The sequence below is a fragment of the Chiloscyllium punctatum genome, chromosome 6 (genome assembly GCF_047496795.1).
Source record: "Chiloscyllium punctatum isolate Juve2018m chromosome 6, sChiPun1.3, whole genome shotgun sequence".
NCBI classification, from domain to species: domain Eukaryota; kingdom Metazoa; phylum Chordata; class Chondrichthyes; order Orectolobiformes; family Hemiscylliidae; genus Chiloscyllium; species Chiloscyllium punctatum.
Genome location: NC_092744.1, coordinates 20,386,928 through 20,406,259, shown reverse-complemented (window position 1 = coordinate 20,406,259; position 19,332 = coordinate 20,386,928). Strand labels below are relative to the sequence as shown.

Sequence of the window (19,332 nt, the reverse complement as noted above, 5' to 3'; positions counted from 1 at the left end):
CCCAAAAGAGAACCTTCCTTTTGATTACTAGTCCAATGATGGTAGAACTACGTCACCATCTACCCCAAAACCTCTTTCACTTGTGGGGCACGTTAGTGCTTCATTGAGTTGCTGTGTGGATGGTTTTACAATGATATGACTAATCTACATCCCCAGATCAGCACTGACATTATCTTATAATAGTGACTGTCCATTGGAACTATCTGGTTTAACTTTGGTGGATTCACTGCCACCCATCTTTTTTGGTGCATTGGTCTCAGTTTTAAAAAAACAAATGGGAAGGATAACCATACAAGGTTTTCTGCAGCAGCCTTGATTAAAGATTACATAATAAAGTTACATTACATCTGAGGTGCACTGGAGGCGGTCGTGGTAATGCCACTGGACCAGTAATCTATCTGAATAAATTTTTTATAAAGTGTATTTGATTGATTGTGAAGGTTCTTTAGGATTTCCAGGGTTGGCGTGCCAACGCAGGGTAACTTCCTAGCATTCTGGGCAGTCAGGGTGTCCCTTTAAGGGCGATGTGGTCAGGTGACCGGGCGTCCGCACTGGGTCGGAGAGTGTGAGTCAGCGCTCCGTCTCGCCGGCCGCGTGACGTCGGCGTTTCCTGAGTGGGCGCCGGTGACGTCGGCGCTTTCTGCGCGGCGGTGACGTCACCGGCATAGGTGGTCCGCGGCGGAGGGAGGGAGACAGACAGTCAGTCAGACGGGGGAAACGACAGTCTGTCTGTCTGCCTGCCTGTCTTCGGCAAACAGCTGGCCCCCGGGGGAGGCGAGGATGGTCAAAGAAGTCTTGAGGAGCACGAACTGCGAGTAAGAGAAGCGGGAGAATTGTGCGGGTGAGGGAAGAAGAGGAAGGAAGGCCGGCCGCTGGGAAGAGGAGGGGGCTCGAGTATTTGACAGGTCCCCGGGACAACGAGAAGGCCTCCCTCGGCCTGTCAGCAAGCACCAATCCATCCGACACTGGGACTGTACAATCACTGACATATAGTGATTATGTAATTATTATGTATACAATTCAGAGAGATACATGTGAGGGGATATAAAATTGGAAGCGGTCTGGAACTGTCAGTCCTCAGTCCCCAGGAACCCCCCCCCCCCCCCCCGGCTCCTTTCTCACCCCCGCCCCCACTCCCACTTCTTCATTTACATTTCCAACCTGCTTGTGGATTAGAGGAGCCGCCGTCGATCTCAAGAAACAGGCTGTTCCCCCACCCCCAATCCCTGGGGGAGGCAAGATTTCAGTCGGCAGGCCCTCCTTGCACGTCGCTGCAAAGGAGCGAGACGGAGGGAGAGCGAGAGAGGGAGAGAGAATCGTCGTTTCATCGAAGAGAGGGCAGCGGCGCCTGCTTCCCCCCCCCCCCCCACTCCTTGTTCACTCTACCAAAGTAAGGAGCTCAATATCAGTCTTCAGTCAGTCGCACCAGGCGTGCTTTGGATCGACAATGTGTTAAAATTCAGTCGCGAGAAAGAAAGGAAGAGGAAATTTAAATTAGGACGACAGAAGTACGGACGATTTGCCGTGCCTTTGGCACATCCCACGTGAAATAGTGATTTGGATCCAAGTCCCTTTCTGGTTAGAAGGTGTATTTCCTCCCATCTGGCGAATGATCAAATCAGTGCTGAGAAATTTCAAACAAGGAGAAGGTTGGTTCGCCACCTGCTGAGCAGATCGTGTTTGTATGTGTGTGTGGTTTTCGTTACTCGTCTGAATATTGGCAGCGGAATCAGACTGCACAACCCGGCACTGTGTTGATTTGATAGAGGAGTGCAAATGTGGAATCAACCGAAACTCGTATTGTGCCTTAAGTAGCTTGATCATACAGAGACTTGAGACATTTTGTTCGCGACATTCTAATCTTTATCAATGATATGTGACCAGAATGTGTTGAAATGCATGAAGACCATCGTGTTCTGATTTTGTAGGCGACAGTCATTTAACCTAAAATTGTGGCATATACATTGGAAAAAAATCATCTGGCAGTTTTCCCAGTAATGATGACAAGTGCACAAGCAGCTATGAGAGTGATGGATGTAGTTAACTTGGGTGAGGTAATCGTAAAAAAGGAACCAATATATGATGGAGTGGGAGAACGAAGCAATGCGGAAAAGGAGTTTGATGGTAGTATTACAAACATGCTCAAAACCCCAGGAGTAAAGCAGGAAAGTGGACAGGGCCTTGGAGTGGAGGAGACAGCGCACACAGACATGAGTGTGTCCAAAGCTTGCCTGTTGTCAGGAGTTCGTCCATTGGATCTTAACCCTGCTCTCAAACACACGTTGGCGCAGTTTCACTTGAGCAGTCAGAGTTCTCTGGGTGGGCCAGCAGCATTTTCGGCACGTTGTACTCAAGAATGTATGTCACCAGGAGGGCTTGTGCCCATGACATCACCCCCAGTGCTGCCAGGGCCACTGCTTATACCCTCTGACAGTTCAACTGAGCTCACGCATACTTTACTGGAGGGAGAAACTATCTCATGCTTCATGGTTGGTGGGGAGAAGAGACTATGTTTACCACAGGTCCTGAATTCAGTGCTGAGAGATTTCTCTCTGCAACAGATCAACACTGTCTGTGATGAGCTGTATATTTATTGCTCAAGATGTACTGCAGAACAGCTGCAAATTCTGAAGGTTCTAGGCATCTTGCCTTTCAATGCTCCCTCTTGTGGACTTATAACCCAGACTGATGCTCAGAGGTTATGTAATGCCTTGGTTCATCCAGGCATACTGCCTCCAGATGCCAACAAACTCCCTGGCAAAACATGCCTTGCCCAGTTACAGAACACTGGTTGCAGTTTTGAAGTGGAACATTGGTGTCTTGGGAAATGCCAAGGTCTGTTTGTGCCACAGTTGTACAGCCATCCCGATGCTACCTGCATTCAGTGTCTGGACTGCCACATGATGTTTTCTCCCCAGAAGTTTGTCCTGCATTCACACAGGTCTCCAGACAAGAGAACCTGCCACTGGGGCTTTGATTCAGCTAAATGGCGCTGCTATGTGCAGTTGAGCCGTAAATATGCAGAATCATCTGAAGAAAAGGTCTTACAGCAATGTTTGGAAGAAATGAAAGAGCGATTCAGCCTCAATAACCAGCAGAAAAGAATGCTTCCAAAGGTAAATTCCACATCTCACTTGAAGGATAGCTTTGCTAATGATATATGTTACTATGAGCAAATATTTTCTGGTCAATATTTGTCTCTCAATTAACCTCAGTGAAACAAATTGTCTGGCATGAATTTAATTCTTGTATGTAGTAGGTACGCTGCATTTTAATACTGAATACTACATTGGTTGTAGAGCACTTTGAGATGTCTAAATAGTGTGAGGTAGTCAATTGGAGACCTTTTATCCAAGATGTCATAAATCTGTGTTTTGTGTGAGCTGAGTGGTGCATTAACTTCAACATAGTGATTTTCATGTCTGAGAAATCATTAAAATTCAGCTAGACTGATGGGACAAAAAAAAGTCTTCTCTACCTGCTGCCTAAATGGTCCCAAGTGGGGGAAAAAAGCTTGCAAAGTATCTCTCCAATTCCAGGTGAGCACAATGAGGCTTTAGTACAAAACTGCCTGTAACTTGGCACTGATTGACAGTCTTCCTTAGACCACAGCTTCTGGTTTGGGAAACAGAAAACAAAATATTGTTAATACCCTGGTGTCTTTGGAACTTATACACAATAGGGTGTACAATGTGATATAAAAGCTTGCTGATGCTGGGAATCTGAAACAAAAACAGTGTCGGAAATACTCAGTGGGTGGTAGCATCTAAAGGGAGAGCAGTGTTTTGGGTTGATTTTTTTCATTAGAAATGAGAAATGTCAGGTTTAAAGATTTTATTTTTAAGAGTTAAATAGAAATAATTTAAGCAAGTACAGGCGCAGGGAAGAAGAGAGTGGAGGAAGGAACAAAAAAGGAAAGTCTTTGGGGTAAATGTCTAGTGTGAGGAAGTGGCAAGGTGATAATTGGATAAATAGAAAAAAATGAAAAATGGGTGTAGAGGAAGTGTAAATGGGAAAAGAAGAATCATCAGCTGCTATCTGGAAAAAGTGAGTGCAGTGGTTGTCATTCATATTTTTCCCTGACAAGTTGTCAACCACTCTCATTAACATCCTGAATTTAATAAAATAAAAATGTGTTAAATAAAAAAAATTGTGCTTTTTAGATTCAGATTTTTTTTCCTCATTAGAATAAGTATACAATACGTATGCAAGCTGTGTACAAGGATTTAAAACAAACTCTCATGGGACATGGGTCTCACTGGCTGAGCTAGTACTTATTGTCCATTTCAAGTTGCTTTTGAGAAGGTGGTGGTGAGTTTCCTTGTTGAACCTCTGCAGTCCATGTATTGTAGGTGGACCTACATTAGCGTTAGGGCGTGAATGCTTGAATTTGACTCGATTACATTAAAAGTCAGAAGTCAAAAAAAAATTTCTTCTGCCTGGATTTGCAAAAACTGAATATAGGGTTCCAAGAATTCTTCATTCTGTTTGTTTTTGTATTTGTTTGTTTACTTCCATATTATTCCAAAAAATTTACTAGGATATTGCCAGGACTGGAGGGTTTGACTTACATAAAGAGGCTGGATAGGCTGGGACTTTTTTCACTGGAGCGTAGCAAGTTGAGGGATTTATAAAATCATGAGCATAAATAAGGGCTTTTACCTAGGGTAGGGGAGTTCAAAACTAGAGGGCATATTTTTAAGGTGAGAGGAGACTCTTTCACACACAGAGTGGATCGTATGTGATAAACTGCCAGAGGAAATGGTTGATGCAGGTACAGTTATAGCATTAAAAAAACAATTTGGACAGGTACTTGAATAGGGAAAATTAGAGGGATATAGGCTAAATGCAGGCAAGTGGGACTAGTTTAGTTTGGGAAACTTATTCGACATGGACCATATTTCCATGCTGTATGACTCTAAAACTGCAGAAAATGTTGGACTGATGGCGAATAGAGATACCCTGAGGAAATGCTTTTATTAGTAAAGGTCTCTGAATCCAGACAAGCTTTAAAATTATTTTGCATTAGTTTTAACCTTTAAAATTAACTGCATAGAATTTACAAAACAGGCCATTTGGCCTAACTGAACCTTGCTGGGATTGTACTTCAAATGAAATATCTCCGATAATTCCATAAGAAATAGGAACAGGAGAAGGCTGTCCAGCTCCTTGAGCCTGCTCCACCATTCAGTAGGATAATGGGTAGTCTAACACTCCTCATGTTCAGTTTCCTATCCTTTCCCCATAACCCTCAATTCCTCCATTGATCAAGAATCTATATATCTCAGCCTTAAAAATACACAAGGGCTTTGGAACTCCTTGCCACAGACAGCTGTGTGGGCAAAGACTCTGCCTTCTGAGAAGAAATTCTTCCTCATCTCAGTTTTAATTTGGTGTCCCTTAATTCTGAGACTGTGCCCTCTGGTACTAAATTCTCATATGAAGAGAAACATCCTCTTAGCATTTACCCTGCCAAGCCCCTTAGGAATCTTATGTTTCATTGAAATCACTTCTTATTCTCCTAGTCTATTTCACCCTAGCAGCAACTCTTTGATTTCTTTTCTCACTTATTTAGTCAATGAGCTTATAACTAAAGTATAGCATAAAAGATGCATCAGTGATGATTGTTTTATCTCTCAGATGCAGCTTCTGTGTGAGCTGATCATGGATCAGTTAGATTTATTGCCTAGCTGACATGTTTTATTTTCTTGAATATGATTGCATTGTGATGAAGTTTGCGCTAAACTAAATTGAAATCTTCTTCATTGTGATCTGCAATAGTGATCCCTAAAACTGTGAAAAGTCTTAAAGTTTCGTGACATTGCCAGCTTTATATAGAACATAGAACATAGAAAAATACAGCGCAGTACAGGCCCTTCGGCCCTCGATGTTGCGCCGACTGAAGCCTACCTAACCTACACTAGCCCAATAACCTCCATATGTTTATCCAATGACCGCTTGAATGACCATAAAGAGGGAGAGTCCACCACTGATATTGGCAGGGCATTCCATGAACTCTCAACCCGCTGAGTAAAGAATCTACCCCTAACATCTGTCCTATACCAACCTCCCCTTAATTTAAAGCTGTGTCCCCTAGTAACAGCTGACTCCATACGCGGAAAAAGGTTCTCACTGTCAACCCTATCTAAACCCCTAATCATCTTGTACACCTCTATCAAATCGCCCCTAAACCTTCTTTTCTCCAATGAGAACAGCCCCAAGTGCCTCAGCCTTTCCTCATACGATCTTCCTACCATGCTAGGCAACATCCTGGTAAACCTCCTCTGCACCTGTTCCAGTGCCTCCACATCCTTCCTATAGTATGGCGACCAGAACTGTACACAATAACCGGGGAGGGATTAGACAACCTTGGCTGACAAAGGAAGTCAGGAAATGTATTAAAGAAAAAGAGAGATCCTATAAAGTGGCTAAGAACAGTGGGAAATCAGAAGATTGGGAAGGATACAAAAGCAAACAGAGGATAACAAAGAGTGTAATAAGAAATGAGAGGATCAAATATGAAGGTAGGCTAGCCAGTAATATTAGAAATAATAGTAAAAGTTTCTTTCAGTACATAAGAAACAAACGACAGGCAAAAGTAGACATTGGGCCACTTCAAACTGATGCAGGGAGCCTAGTGATGGGAGATAAGGAAATAGCAGGAGAACTTAACAAGTACTTTGCGTCAGTTTTCACAGTGGAAGACAGGAGTAATATCCCAAAAATTAAAGGGTGTCACGGGGCTGAGTTGAGTATGGTTGCCATTACGAAAGAGATAGTGCTAGAAAAGTTAAAAAGTCTTAAAATTGATAAATCTCCTGGCCCCGATGGGATACACCCTAGAGTTCTGAGAGAGGTTGCTGAGGAAATAGCAGAGGCATTGGTTGAGATCTTTCAAGAGTCACTGGAGTCAGGAAAGGTCCCGGACGATTGGAAGATGGCTGTAGTAACCCCCTTGTTCAAGAAAGGATCAAGGCAAAAGATGGAAAATTATAGGCCAATCAGCTTAACCTCGGTTGTTGGTAAAATTCTAGAATCCATCATTAAGGATGAGGTTTCTAAATTCTTGGAAGAGCAGAGTCTGATTAGAACAAGTCAACATGGATTTAGTAAAGGGAGGTCATGCCTGACAAACCTGTTGGAATTTTTTGAAGAGGTAACAAGTAGGTTAGACCAGGGGAACCCAGTGGATGTGGTCTATCTGGACTTTCAAAAGGCCTTTGATAAGGTGCCACACGGGAGACTGCTGAGCAAGGTGAGGGCCCATGGTGTTCGAGGTGAGCTGCTGGGATGGATTGAGGATTGGCTATCTAACAGAAGGCAGAGAGTTGGGATAAAAGGTTCTTTTTCAGAATGGCAGCCGGTGACGAGCGGTGTCCCGCAGGGTTCGGTGCTGGGGCCACAGCTGTTCGCATTATATATTAATGATTTGGATGAGGGAACCGGGGGCATTCTAGCGAAGTTTGCCGATGATACAAAGTTAGGTAGACAGGCAGGTAGTACTGAGGAAGTGGGGAGACTACAGAAGGATCTAGACAGGTTGGGAGAGTGGTCCAGGAAATGGCTGATGGAATTTAACGTGAGCAAGTGCGAGGTCTTGCACTTTGGCAAAAAGAATATAGGAATGGACTACTTTCTAAATGGTGAGAAACTTAATAAAGCCAAAGCACAAAGGGATCTGGGAGTGCTATTCGAGGATTCTCTAAAGGTAAACATGCAGGTTGAGTCTGTGATTAAGAAAGCGAATGCAATGTTGTCTCTTATCTCAAGAGGGTTGGAATATAAAAGCAGAGATGTACTACTAAGACTTTATAAAGCTCTGGTTAGGCCCCATTTGGAGTACTGTGTCCAGTTTTGGTCCCCACACCTCAGGAAGGACATACTGGCACTGGAACGTGTCCAGCGGAGATTCACACGGATGATCCCTGGAATGACAGGTCTAGCATATGAGGAACGGCTGAGGATACTGGGGTTGTATTCGTTGGAGTTTAGAAGATTAAGGGGAGATCTAATAGAGACGTACAAAATAATACATGGCTTTGAAAAGGTGGATGCTAGAAAATTGTTTCTGTTAGGCGAGGAGACTAGGACCCGTGGACACAGCCTTAGAATTAGAGGGGGTCATTTCAGAACGGAAATGCGGAGACATTTCTTCAGCCAGAGAGTGGTGGGCCTGTGGAATTCATTGCCACGGAGTGCAGTGGAAGCCGGGATGCTAAATGTCTTCAAGGCCGAGATTGATAGGTTCTTGTTGTCTAGAGGAATTAAGGGCTACGGGGAGAACGCTGGCAAGTGGAGCTGAAATGCGCATCAGCCATGATTGAATGGCGGAGTGGACTCGATGGGCCGAATGGCCTTACTTCCACTCCTATGTCTTATGGTCTTATGGTCAATACTCCAGATAAGGCCGCACCAGAGTCTTATACAACTGCAACATGACCTCAGGACTCCGGAACTCAGTTCCTCTACCAATAAAGCCCAGTACACCATATGCCTTCTTCACAGCACTATTTACCTGGGCCACAGCACTAAGTACCTATGCAATAGTATTTTTTTTCTGCATTTGAAGAACTGCTTGCAGCTAATTGTCATTTGTAAGACTTGATTTAGCACACTACTTGGTAGAATTCACAAACCAATTCCATAGCTGATGTCTTATTTTCCCATTATTGGTTGATCAATTTGATGACTGTTGATCTGAAACTTTCTAGTAATATTTAGAGCAACTGGAACAAAGATTTATAATGTCAGAGAATAGCTGTTTTCATAAGTACCATCAATTTGCTGTAGCTGTTTCTGAATTTGCTCTTAATTGCTTGGACTGCCTTGCTGTACTCTGATACAACAACTGAAGGCACAGTCACCAGTGATGGAGTGACTAAAATTAAGTTGTTTCAATCTCAAATCTGATTAGCTGTGATGGTTATTGTAGGCTGTAGGGCTCGAGGCGATGTTGAACATAGGGTGGAGTGAGGCTATGAGTGAATTTGAAAACAAGGATGAGAATTTTGAAGTTGAAAATTTCCAAAGAGCCATTGGAGGTCAGCAAATGGTAATAGGTGAACAGAACTAAATTTAGTTATTCTGTAGACAAGTTCATTAAATTTAAGAGGCATTTGGATGGGTATATGAATAGGAAGGGTTTGGAGGGATATGGGCCGGGTGCTGGCAAGTGGGACTAGATTGGGTTGGGATATCTGGTTGGCATGGACGGGTTGGACCAAAGGGTCTGTTTCCGTGCTGTATATCTCTATGACTCTATGACTACAAAACTTCCTCTGAATTAAGAAATGGTAGCAGTTTTTGGACAACCTCGAGATTACATGAGGTAGAATGTTGGAGATCAGCTCGGAGTGCTTTCAATCAGACAATATGAGAGGAAATAAACATATGCATAAGGGTTTTTGCAACAGAAGAGCTTGACAATGAAGAAGTTTGGCAGTATTATGGAGGTGTAATAGGTGATCTTGGTGATGCTATAAATATGTGGTCAGAGCTCATCTCTGGGTCAGATTTGAAAGCAAGATAAAGTCTTTGTTTCCAGCGAGTACGATGGAATTTGCTGTTAGGGTACAGGATTGGGGCTAAATGGTTGGTCTCTATTACTCTTAGTATAGGATTTATGGTACCACTGGATATGGTGGAACATAAATCAGTGTACGAATATTTGTGTAGCAGCATTATAGTAGATATTCATAATAACATTATGGTTGCTGAAGCTAGAAGAAGAGGGCATAGCCTCAAAATTAAGATTTAAAGCTGAATTAAGGAAGAACTTCTTCACACAAAGGGTTGTGAATCTGTTGAATTCTGTGCTCGGTGAAGTAGTTGAGGCTTCCTCATTGCATGTTTTTAAAGTTAAGATAAATAATTTTTTGAATAGTAAAGAAATTAAGGGTTATAGTGACAAGGTATGTAAATGGAGCTGGGGACTAGTTTAGGTTGGGAAACTTATTTGGCATGGACCGTATTTCCATGATATATGACTCTAATACTCTGTTGGACTGATGGTGGACAGAAATACCCTGAGGAAGAGGCCACAAAAAGATCAGTCATGATCTTATTGAAATGGAGAGCATGCTTGAAGGGCCAGATGGCCTATTCCTCCTGATTTTTATGTTCTTAATATATTAGAAAATTATATAACAGCTATTTATAATATAATCACTACTGGTGAAAATGTTAAGTGTACAGTTTTAAATTGTTATTTTCAAATTAAATCCTAAAATTAAGTTATAAAATTGTACTGATACAGGCTGAGTTTTAAGACCTTAGTGGAAATATTTCAGCTGTTAAGGTCTGTAATTAACCATGTGACTAAGAAATAATTGATTAGTTTCTGCCAACTTGTGTGATGAATTTTGTTTTAGATAACCTGCTTTTGCTTAATCTCCTTACTATGCAAGAGGTACATTGTTTTTGGAAAGAAGGGGACTTCTGAGGTGATCTTCACTTTGTGATTTTGTGGTCAGGTTTCCCAAAGATAATTTTGGCCAATGATAAATGAGAGAATGCCTTTGCTTCTGAAATGAAGGGAATGTTTTAATTTTAGATTGTGGTACTTGATTCCATATACCTCCTGAACTGGAGTAATGCTGATAGCATTATGCATGTCATGCTGCATTTGCTGTATTACATTGAAGTTCGATGCCTATGAAAGCCTGAATATGTGTACTGTTTTCAAAACCACTGCTGAAGCTGATGTTTCTAACATGTTTCTAATACTTCGTATTGATGTTCTAGTTAATATAGAACGTTATAATAATATGAGAAGATTGGAGGGAATATCTATACTCCTTTATTGTATTACTAAAATTACAGAATTCAAAAAAGCTGGTTTTACATATGTTGCTATTTGAAAAGTGGAAAATGTTTTGGTCATTAGTGACCTCTACCCTACAGGTCAGGCCTGCCAACTGAAGGCACACTGCTGATTCAAGCCTTTTTGTTTGGGTTCTGTTCTGAATTAGACTGTCTGTTTGTAAAGCCAAACCTATGACAACCAGCTGGTACAATCTGTGAGCAGTAGTCAGGAGGGCCCATTTTTACCAAGATTTCCCAACTGTTGCTGCACATTCTGTAAGTGCAGCATTCTAGGTGCATTGCGGTCCTTTTGATACATTGTTTCAGTATGTTGATATACTGACAATATTGAAATGAGATATTTTTTGCCCATGCATTGCAGCATGCAGACATTATGGTGGGCACTTTGTATGTGGACAGTGTGTGCCCACTCTGAATAGCTGAATTAATTTTCCAGCTCCTTATACTGAGGTTTCGCTAAGAATGGTTTATATGGGTTATTGTCCTGTCCCCTGATAAACCAAAGAGGCGCAAGTTTAAGGTGAGGAGTAATTGGTTTAGAGGAGATCTGAGGAAAAGGTTTTCACCCAGAGGGTGGTAGACATATGGACTGAGCTGTCTGAGAGAGTGTTAGAGGCAGAATCTCTCACAGCATTCAAGAAGCATTTGGTTGGGCACTTAAAATGCAAAGGCATCGTGGACAATGGACCAAGTTTATATGGTTTTCTTTTAAAAATAGTTTCTGTAGAATTAGCAATTTCCAATTGTTTTGTGAACTGCAGCCTTGGATAGGGAAATGGGAGCAGAGATTTGGGGTAACTGGACAGGCACTGTGCCTGCTCGTGGTACGATCACTTGGTGTAAAGCACAATTACAATTTTGACCAGCAGAGTTGTGGTTGGCCTTTATGAGCAAATCTGTTTCAGACATGTCAGCACTCTCACCTCTGAGTCAGAAGGCTGTGGTTCTCCAAAGATATGAGCACAGATGTCATGTCTCTCACTCCAGTGCGGTGATTAGGGAGTATTGCACAGTTGGAGGCATTGACCTTTAGATGAAATGTTACACCATAGTCCTGCCTGTCCTTTTGGGAAATGTAAACTACCCCATGGTATTATTTTGAAGAAAAGTAGGAGATTGAAGTTCTTGAGAATTATTATGGATTAATTATCTGTAAATCACAAACACAGATCCATGTGGTCATTATCAGACTGATGTGGAAGCTTGCTCTGGGCAAATTGGACGCTGCATTTCCTACATTACAACAGTGAATGACTGCATTGCAAAGGCTGTTTGTGAAGTGCTTTTGAGACCTCTGGTGGTTGTATAAGGTACTATATAAATGCAAGCGTCTCTTTAGATGATTGCCAATGATAAAATTTATGAAAATACATCCATTTTCTTGCTTGAGCATTGCTGGCCTAGTGGTATTAATGAACTGTTGAATTTTGCATTTTGGGATGCATGGGACTAGGTGATGATTAAACCATATCAGTTAGTTTTGAGCTTCATTTTAAGAAATAAGGTGCATTGACATGGCACTTTTCAAAAATTTTTGTGGGTGCTTTTGCAGTTCTGCTGAAAGTACCGTAATTCTCTATGTTTGATATAGCTGTAAGTATGCCGGAATGTTCTTGTGGTTGATGGTATAAAGGAACAGGAAGTGCAAGTGTCAATAAGTAATCTCTGTGGACCTGATGTGTATCCAGTGGTTAGGGCTGTGGCAACCACAGTTTTTTTTTATTTTACATGGAACTAAGTGAGTCATTACTGTCCCCTCCCACTCCTACCTGAAACCTGTCCTCTCCACCCCACCCGTATAGGTCCTGCTGACATCACTGGCATTTCCAGTTGATAAAAGGAGATTGTGTCATGTAGTTTGTCTCCCCTCCTCACTATGGCACCTTTTATCTGGAGCAGTACTAGATTATTGAAAGATTGGCAGATCATGTAAAAGATGAGCAATACAACCCAATTTATTGTGTCATTCACTCACACAGCAACCTTTCCTTGTGTTTGCTCTTTTAATTAAAATTTCTTAAATAATTAGCAAATGAATTATTGAAATCTAGTTTTATTTGTTTAACATATATTGGTGTTCAATTTATTCCCATTTCTAGTACATTTTGTTCATATGGTATCAATGATTTTCTTGAAATCCAATTTTTTCTATAATGTGCCATGATTATTGTAGCCACTTTTTAAAAAAAACTGCGGATATGCAAGTCATTTGTGATGATGATACAAAGTATGTACGACTGAGCTAAGATTTAATCCCTAGTATTGTGCAGAAACCATACTTGATTTATTTCTCTCCCCACATTTTTTGCCAGAGCTGCCAATGTTTTCAAGTGTATTTGTTATCATTTCATATAACGTCATACTGCATTGGCAGCATTTTGCTTTCATTAAAATTTAACTCCATCTCCCTTCGCCCATTTATTAAGCTATCAACTGTCAGTAAATATTCTGGAGATGTCCACTTTAATTACCAAAAAAAGGAGAATTAAGGAGAAATTCTAATCATGTTAATATTGTTCCAGGAGATCTAGTTTAAACTTAATCCGAAGCAATGAAGCTGCGATAAGTATCCCAAGTCCTCCAAGAGTTGAGCGTAAAATCAAGGCCACTAATAACTGAAGGAGTGTTGCACTATCGAGGTACCCACTTTCGTAAGTGACACTAAGCTGAGGTCATGTCTCAGGTGAATGTAAAAGATCCCATTGCATGATTTTGAAGAAGAGTACACTCCAGCATGTCAGGGCCTTCAATTTGAAAATAAAGCAGACTATTCAGATGTACATTGGTGCTAATAGAAGCTTGCTGTGTGCCTGCGTGTGATGAGCCTCCTACATTACTATAATCCTGACACGTCAAAAAGTAAGTCATTGGCTGTAAACTGCTTTGTTACATCAGGGGTCATGAAAACCCATTTGAGGGCAAAACTTACTCTTTTTTTTTACATGCTCTCAGTAAGTAGTGTATAACTGGAAAATTATAGGAACTTTGCCTCATCGGCCTGTTTTTCTTTAATGTGGTTATGGTTGATCTGTAATCTAAATCCATTTATGTGCTTTTGTCCTTATCACACAATTGTTAAGGCGCAGAAGGAGGCTATTTGGTCCATTATGTCTGCCCATTTTTTTTCAAAAGGCCATCATTACCTAGTGCCAATCATCTGCTTTTCTCCCCATACTATTTCTATCCAAATTATCATCCAATGCCCTCTTAAATGCCTCACTTGAATTTGCCTCCACCACATTTCCAGGCAGTGCATTCCACACCCTAATAATTGCTGTGTGAAAAAGTTCTACAAAGGGGAACAGCTTCTTCCTACTCTGTCGACTCCGCTCATGATTTTGAAATGTCTATCTTGTTTCCTCTCAGCCTTCTTTTCTCCAAGGAGAACTGCACCCCTTTTGGTTTACAATGATCTGTCAATCTCAGATTTGAAATGAACATTTATTTCACTATTGATTGCTGTTTGTGCAATAGAGTTTCAAATTTCTATCATCCCTTGTGTGGGGAAATGTTTCATACTGTATTTGAGTGCTGGTTTGAACTTATTGTAAAGCAATAAGAAATTGCCACAACTGGGCATACTTTCAGTTGACTTCCATGATCTGTTTAATTGTTGTCTTGTTCATTTTCCAAGTGTGACATTTGATAAAAACAGTTTAGGATGTTAGTCTTCCAGGCACGAGGGTATCGATTTCCACATTCCCCTTTCTTCTCTTTCAAGATGATGTCTGGTATTCATGTTCCATTCACTTATTTTGATATGTGATATCGTACCAAAATAGTGAATCTTAACTTCCTTTTCAAATATTAGTGTTATTAATAGGCAATTTGCTGCTACCGAAAGTTATGAGCTTAATATGTTTTCTTGTAGGGTATATCTATATATGTACTTTACAGCAACAGTTACGGTATGTTAAAGATTGAGGAAACTGTCTCTAATTAGAGCAACTCTGCTGAGATGTGCAAAATCACTGTTGAACATGGAACGACTCAGAACTACTTTGCCCATGAGGATTAGTGCTGCAAAGGGCTGGCTGACTAGTTGTGGTGCCGAAGGCTTAGTTCATCTTCGATAAAGTTGAAAACAAATTGTATGTCAAAATTCCAAATTCTTTATTTTAAGTCTAGTTGTGTCATTAGAAGTTGTATGCAGCTTCCATGGAATTGGTTAATAAAATAACCATATATTTCGTACATTTGAAATGGAATTGCAATCAGGATCAACAAACAAAGTCGTATTTCAAGACATGAACTTAGGAAAGTCTTAAAAGGACATAAGGAATTGGAATTATTGTAGAGAGTGGCACCCAGTCAGCAGAAGGCATATCCATCAGTTGTAGACAGGATAAAAGAGTCAGGTAAGGAACGTGTGGAAAGCCAAAGCCAAAGGAATGCTGAAGGCTTGGGAATGATATTTTAAATGCCAGTCATTGATTTTGCTGTCTTGCTGTTGTGAGCAGTTTTTTTTGTCTGTATATTTTCAACTATGTCCTTATCTCAGATGGCAGTGCATTTATTTTTAGGACTGCTGATTATCTTTCCACTACTATTATCGCCAGTGTGCTTTCCAGTCAGCGTTGTGCCAGGTAAAGGGCAGTTTTCTGTGAAAGAGTTAATTTTTCCAATTGAAATAAAAATTTTATGACTTGTTTTAAAATGAAAACAGGAGCTTTGTGTCAATGGAAGTATTATACCCAAGTTTAGTTGGGCAGGGTGGTTACAAGAGTTTTTGAACACAATCATTGCACTTTTATGATTATTTAAAAGTGGTGGGAAGCATCTTGTGCTGTTTATAGTAACAGGTTTGGGATCACTAAAAATGTCCATGTTTGTGGAAATATCTTAATTTGAATGCTCATTTGAACCAGTGCATAATTGATGGATTCATACTTGCTTTTCTAAATTTTAAAGAACTTAATGAATGAGAAGCAATCTTATTGAAGCATGCAAGGTTCTTTGGGGAGTTGACAATATAGATGCTGAAAGGATGTCTTCTCCTTGTGGGAGAGTCTAGGACCAGAATGCAAGTATTAGAGTAAAGGGTGGCTTATTTAAGACAGAGGTAAAAACAATGACTGCAGATGCTGGAAACCAGATTTTGGATTAGTGGTGCTGGAAGAGCACAGCAGTTCAGGCAGCATTTGAGGAGCAGCAAAATCGACGTTTCAGGCAAAAGCCCTTCATCACAATAAAGGCAGAGAGCCTGAAGCATGGAGAGATAAGCGAGAGGAGGGTGGGGGTGGGGAGAAAGTAGCATGGAGTACAATAGGTGGGTGGGGGAGGGGATGAAGGTGATAGGTCAGGGAGGAGGGTGATAAGTCAGGGAGGAGGGTGGAGTGGATAGGTGGAAAAGAAGATAGGCAGGTAGGACAAGTCATGGGGACAGGGGGGAGGTGGGGGAAGGGGAAATGAGGAAACTGTTGAAGTCCACATTGATGCCCTGGGGTTGAAGTGTTCCGAGGCGGAAGGTGAGGCATTCTTCCTCCAGGCGTCTGGTGGTGAGGGAGCGGCGGTGAAGGAGGTCCAGGACCTCCATGTTCTCTGCAGAGTGGGAGGCGGAGTTGAAATGTTGGGCCACGGGGCGGTGTGGTTGATTGGTGCGGGTGTCTCAGAGATGTTCCCTAAAGCGCTCTGCTAGGAGGCGTCCAGTCTCCCCAATGTAGAGGAGACCGTGTCGGGAGCAACGGATGCAGTAAATGATATTAGTGGATGTGCAGGTAAAACTTTGGATATGGAAGGCTCCTTTAGGGCCTTGGATGGAGGTGAGGGAGGAGGTGTGGGCGCAGGGGAAGGTGCCAGGATGGGAGGGTGGGTTGTGGGGGGGGGTGCGGACCTGACTAGGTAGTCACGGAGGGAACGGTCTTTGCGGAAGGTGAAAAGGGGTGGGGAGGGAAATATATCCCTGGTGGTGGGGTCTTTTTGGAGGTAGCGGAAATGTCGGCGGATGATTTGGTTTATGTGAAGGTTGGTAGGGTGGAAGATGAGCACCAGGGGCGTTCTGTCCTTGTTACGGTTGGAGGGGTGGGGTCTGAGGGCGGAGGTGCGGGATGAGGACGAGATGCGTTGGAACATAGAACATAGAACAATACAGCACAGAACAGGCCCTTCGGCCCACGATGTTGTGCTGAACTTCTATCCTAGATTAAGCACCCATCCATGTACCTATCCAAATGCCGCTTAAAGGTCGCCAATGAATCTGACTCTACCACTCCCACGGGCAGCGCATTCCAAGCCCCCACCACTCTCTGGGTAAAGAACCCACCCCTGACATCTCCCCTATACCTTCCACCCTTCACCTTAAATTTATGTCCCCTTGTAACACTCTGTTGTACCCGGGGAAAAAGTTTCTGACTGTCTACTCTATCTATTCCTCTGATCATCTTATAAACCTCTATCAAGTCACCCCTCATCCTTCGCCGTTCCAACGAGAAAAGGCCGAGAACTCTCAACCTATCCTCGTACGACCTACTCTCCATTCCAGGCAACATCCTGGTAAATCTTCTCTGCACCCTCTCCAAAGCTTCCACATCTTTCCTAAAGTGAGGCGACCAGAACTGCACACAGTACTCCAAATGTGGCCTAACCAAAGTCCTGTACAGCTGCAACATCACTTCACGACTCTTGAATTCAATCCCTCTGCTAATGAACGATAATACTCCATAGGCCTTCTTACAAACTCTAGCCACCTGAGTGGCAACCTTCAAAGATCTATGTACATAGACCCCAAGATCCCTCTGTTCCTCCACCTGACCAAGAACCCTACCATTAACCCTGTATTCCGCATTCTTATTTGTTCTTCCAAAATGGACAACCTCACACTTGGCAGGGTTGAACTCCATCTGCCACTCCTCAGCCCAGCTCTGCATCCTATCTAAGTCCCTCTGCAGCCGACAACAGCCCTCCTCACTGTCCACAACTCCACCTATCTTTGTATCATCTGCAAATTTACTGACCCACCCTTCGACTCCCTCATCTAAGTCATTAATAAAAATTACAAACAGCAGAGGACCCAGAACTGATCCTTGCGGAACTCCACTTGTAACTGGACTCCATGCTGAATATTTACCATCTACCACCACTCTCTGACTTCGACCGGTTAGCCAGTTTTCTATCCAATTGGCCAAATTTCCCTCTATCCCATACCTCCTGACTTTCCGCATAAGCATACCATGGGGAACCTTATCAAATGCCTTACTAAAATCCATGTACACTACATCCACTGCTCTACCCTCATCCACATGCTTGGTCACCTCCTCGAAGAATTCAATAAGACTTGTAAGGCAAGACCTACCCTTCACAAATCCGTGCTGGCTGTCCCTAATCAAGCAGTGTCTTTCCAGATACACGTAAATCCTATCCCTCAGTACCCTTTCCATTACTTTGCCTACCACAGAAGTAAGACTAACTGGCCTGTAATTCCCGGGGTTATCCCTATTCCCTTTTTTGAACAGGGGCACAACATTCGCTACTCTCCAGTCCCCTGGTCCCACCCCCGTTGCCAGTGAAGACGAGAAGATCATTGCCAACGGTACTGCAATTTCCTCTCTTGCTTCCCACATAATCCTAGGATATATCCCGTCAGGCCCGGGGGACTTGTCTATCCTCAAGTTGTTCAAAATGTCCAACACATCTTCCTTCCTAACAGGTATCTCTTCTAGCTTATCAGTCCATTTCACACTCTCCTCTTCAACAATACAGTCCCTCTCGTTCGTAAATACTGAAGAGAAGTACTTGTTCAAGACCTCTCCTATCTCTTCCGACTCAATACACAGTCTCCCACCACTGTCCTTGATCGGACCTACCCTCGTTCTCGTCATTCTCAGGTTTCTCACATACGCATAGAATGCCTTGGGGTTATCCTTGATCCTATCCGCCAGGGATTTTTCATGCCCTCTCTTAGCTCTCCTAATCCCTTTCTTCAGATCCCTTCTGGCTATCCTGTATCCCTCCACTGCTCTGTCTGAACCTTGTTTCCTCAACCTTATGTAAGCCTCCTTCTTCCTCTTTACTAGACATTCAACCTCCCTCGTCAACCAAGGCTCCCTCACACGACCATTTCTTTCCTGCCTGATCGGTACATACATATCAAGGACACGTCGTATCTGCTCCTTGAAAAAGTTCCACATTTCCACCACATCCTTCCCTGACAGCCTATGCTCCCAACGTATGCTCCTCAAATCCTGTCTTACAGCATCGTAATTTCCCTTCCCCCAATTGTAAAAACTTCCTTGTTGTGCGCACCTATCTCTCTCCATAACCAAGGTGAAAGTCACAGAATTGTGGTCACCATCACCAAAATGTTCACCCACTAACAAGCCCACCACTTGTCCCGGTTCATTACCGAGTACCAAATCCAATATGGCCTCCCCTCTGGTTGGACAATCTACATACTGCGTTAGAAAAGCTTCCTGGACACACTGCACAAACACCGCCCCATCCAATCTACTTGATCTAAAGAGCTTCCAATCAATATTTGGGAAGTTGAAGTCGCCCATGACTACGACCCTG

General features: G+C 42.5%; 1 protein-coding gene across 1 annotated transcript in view; it reads left to right on the top strand.

The window, feature by feature from the left end:
* Window positions 1-661: 661 nt before the first annotated feature.
* Window positions 662-19,332, top strand: part of skila (SKI-like proto-oncogene a) — an 84,615-nt gene continuing 65,944 nt past the window's right edge. Inside the window, exon 1 of the mRNA XM_072572094.1 lies at window positions 662-3,116. Coding sequence (XP_072428195.1) covers window positions 1,998-3,116 — 1,119 coding nt within the window. The 5' untranslated portion in view covers window positions 662-1,997. The remainder of the gene's footprint in view (window positions 3,117-19,332) is intronic.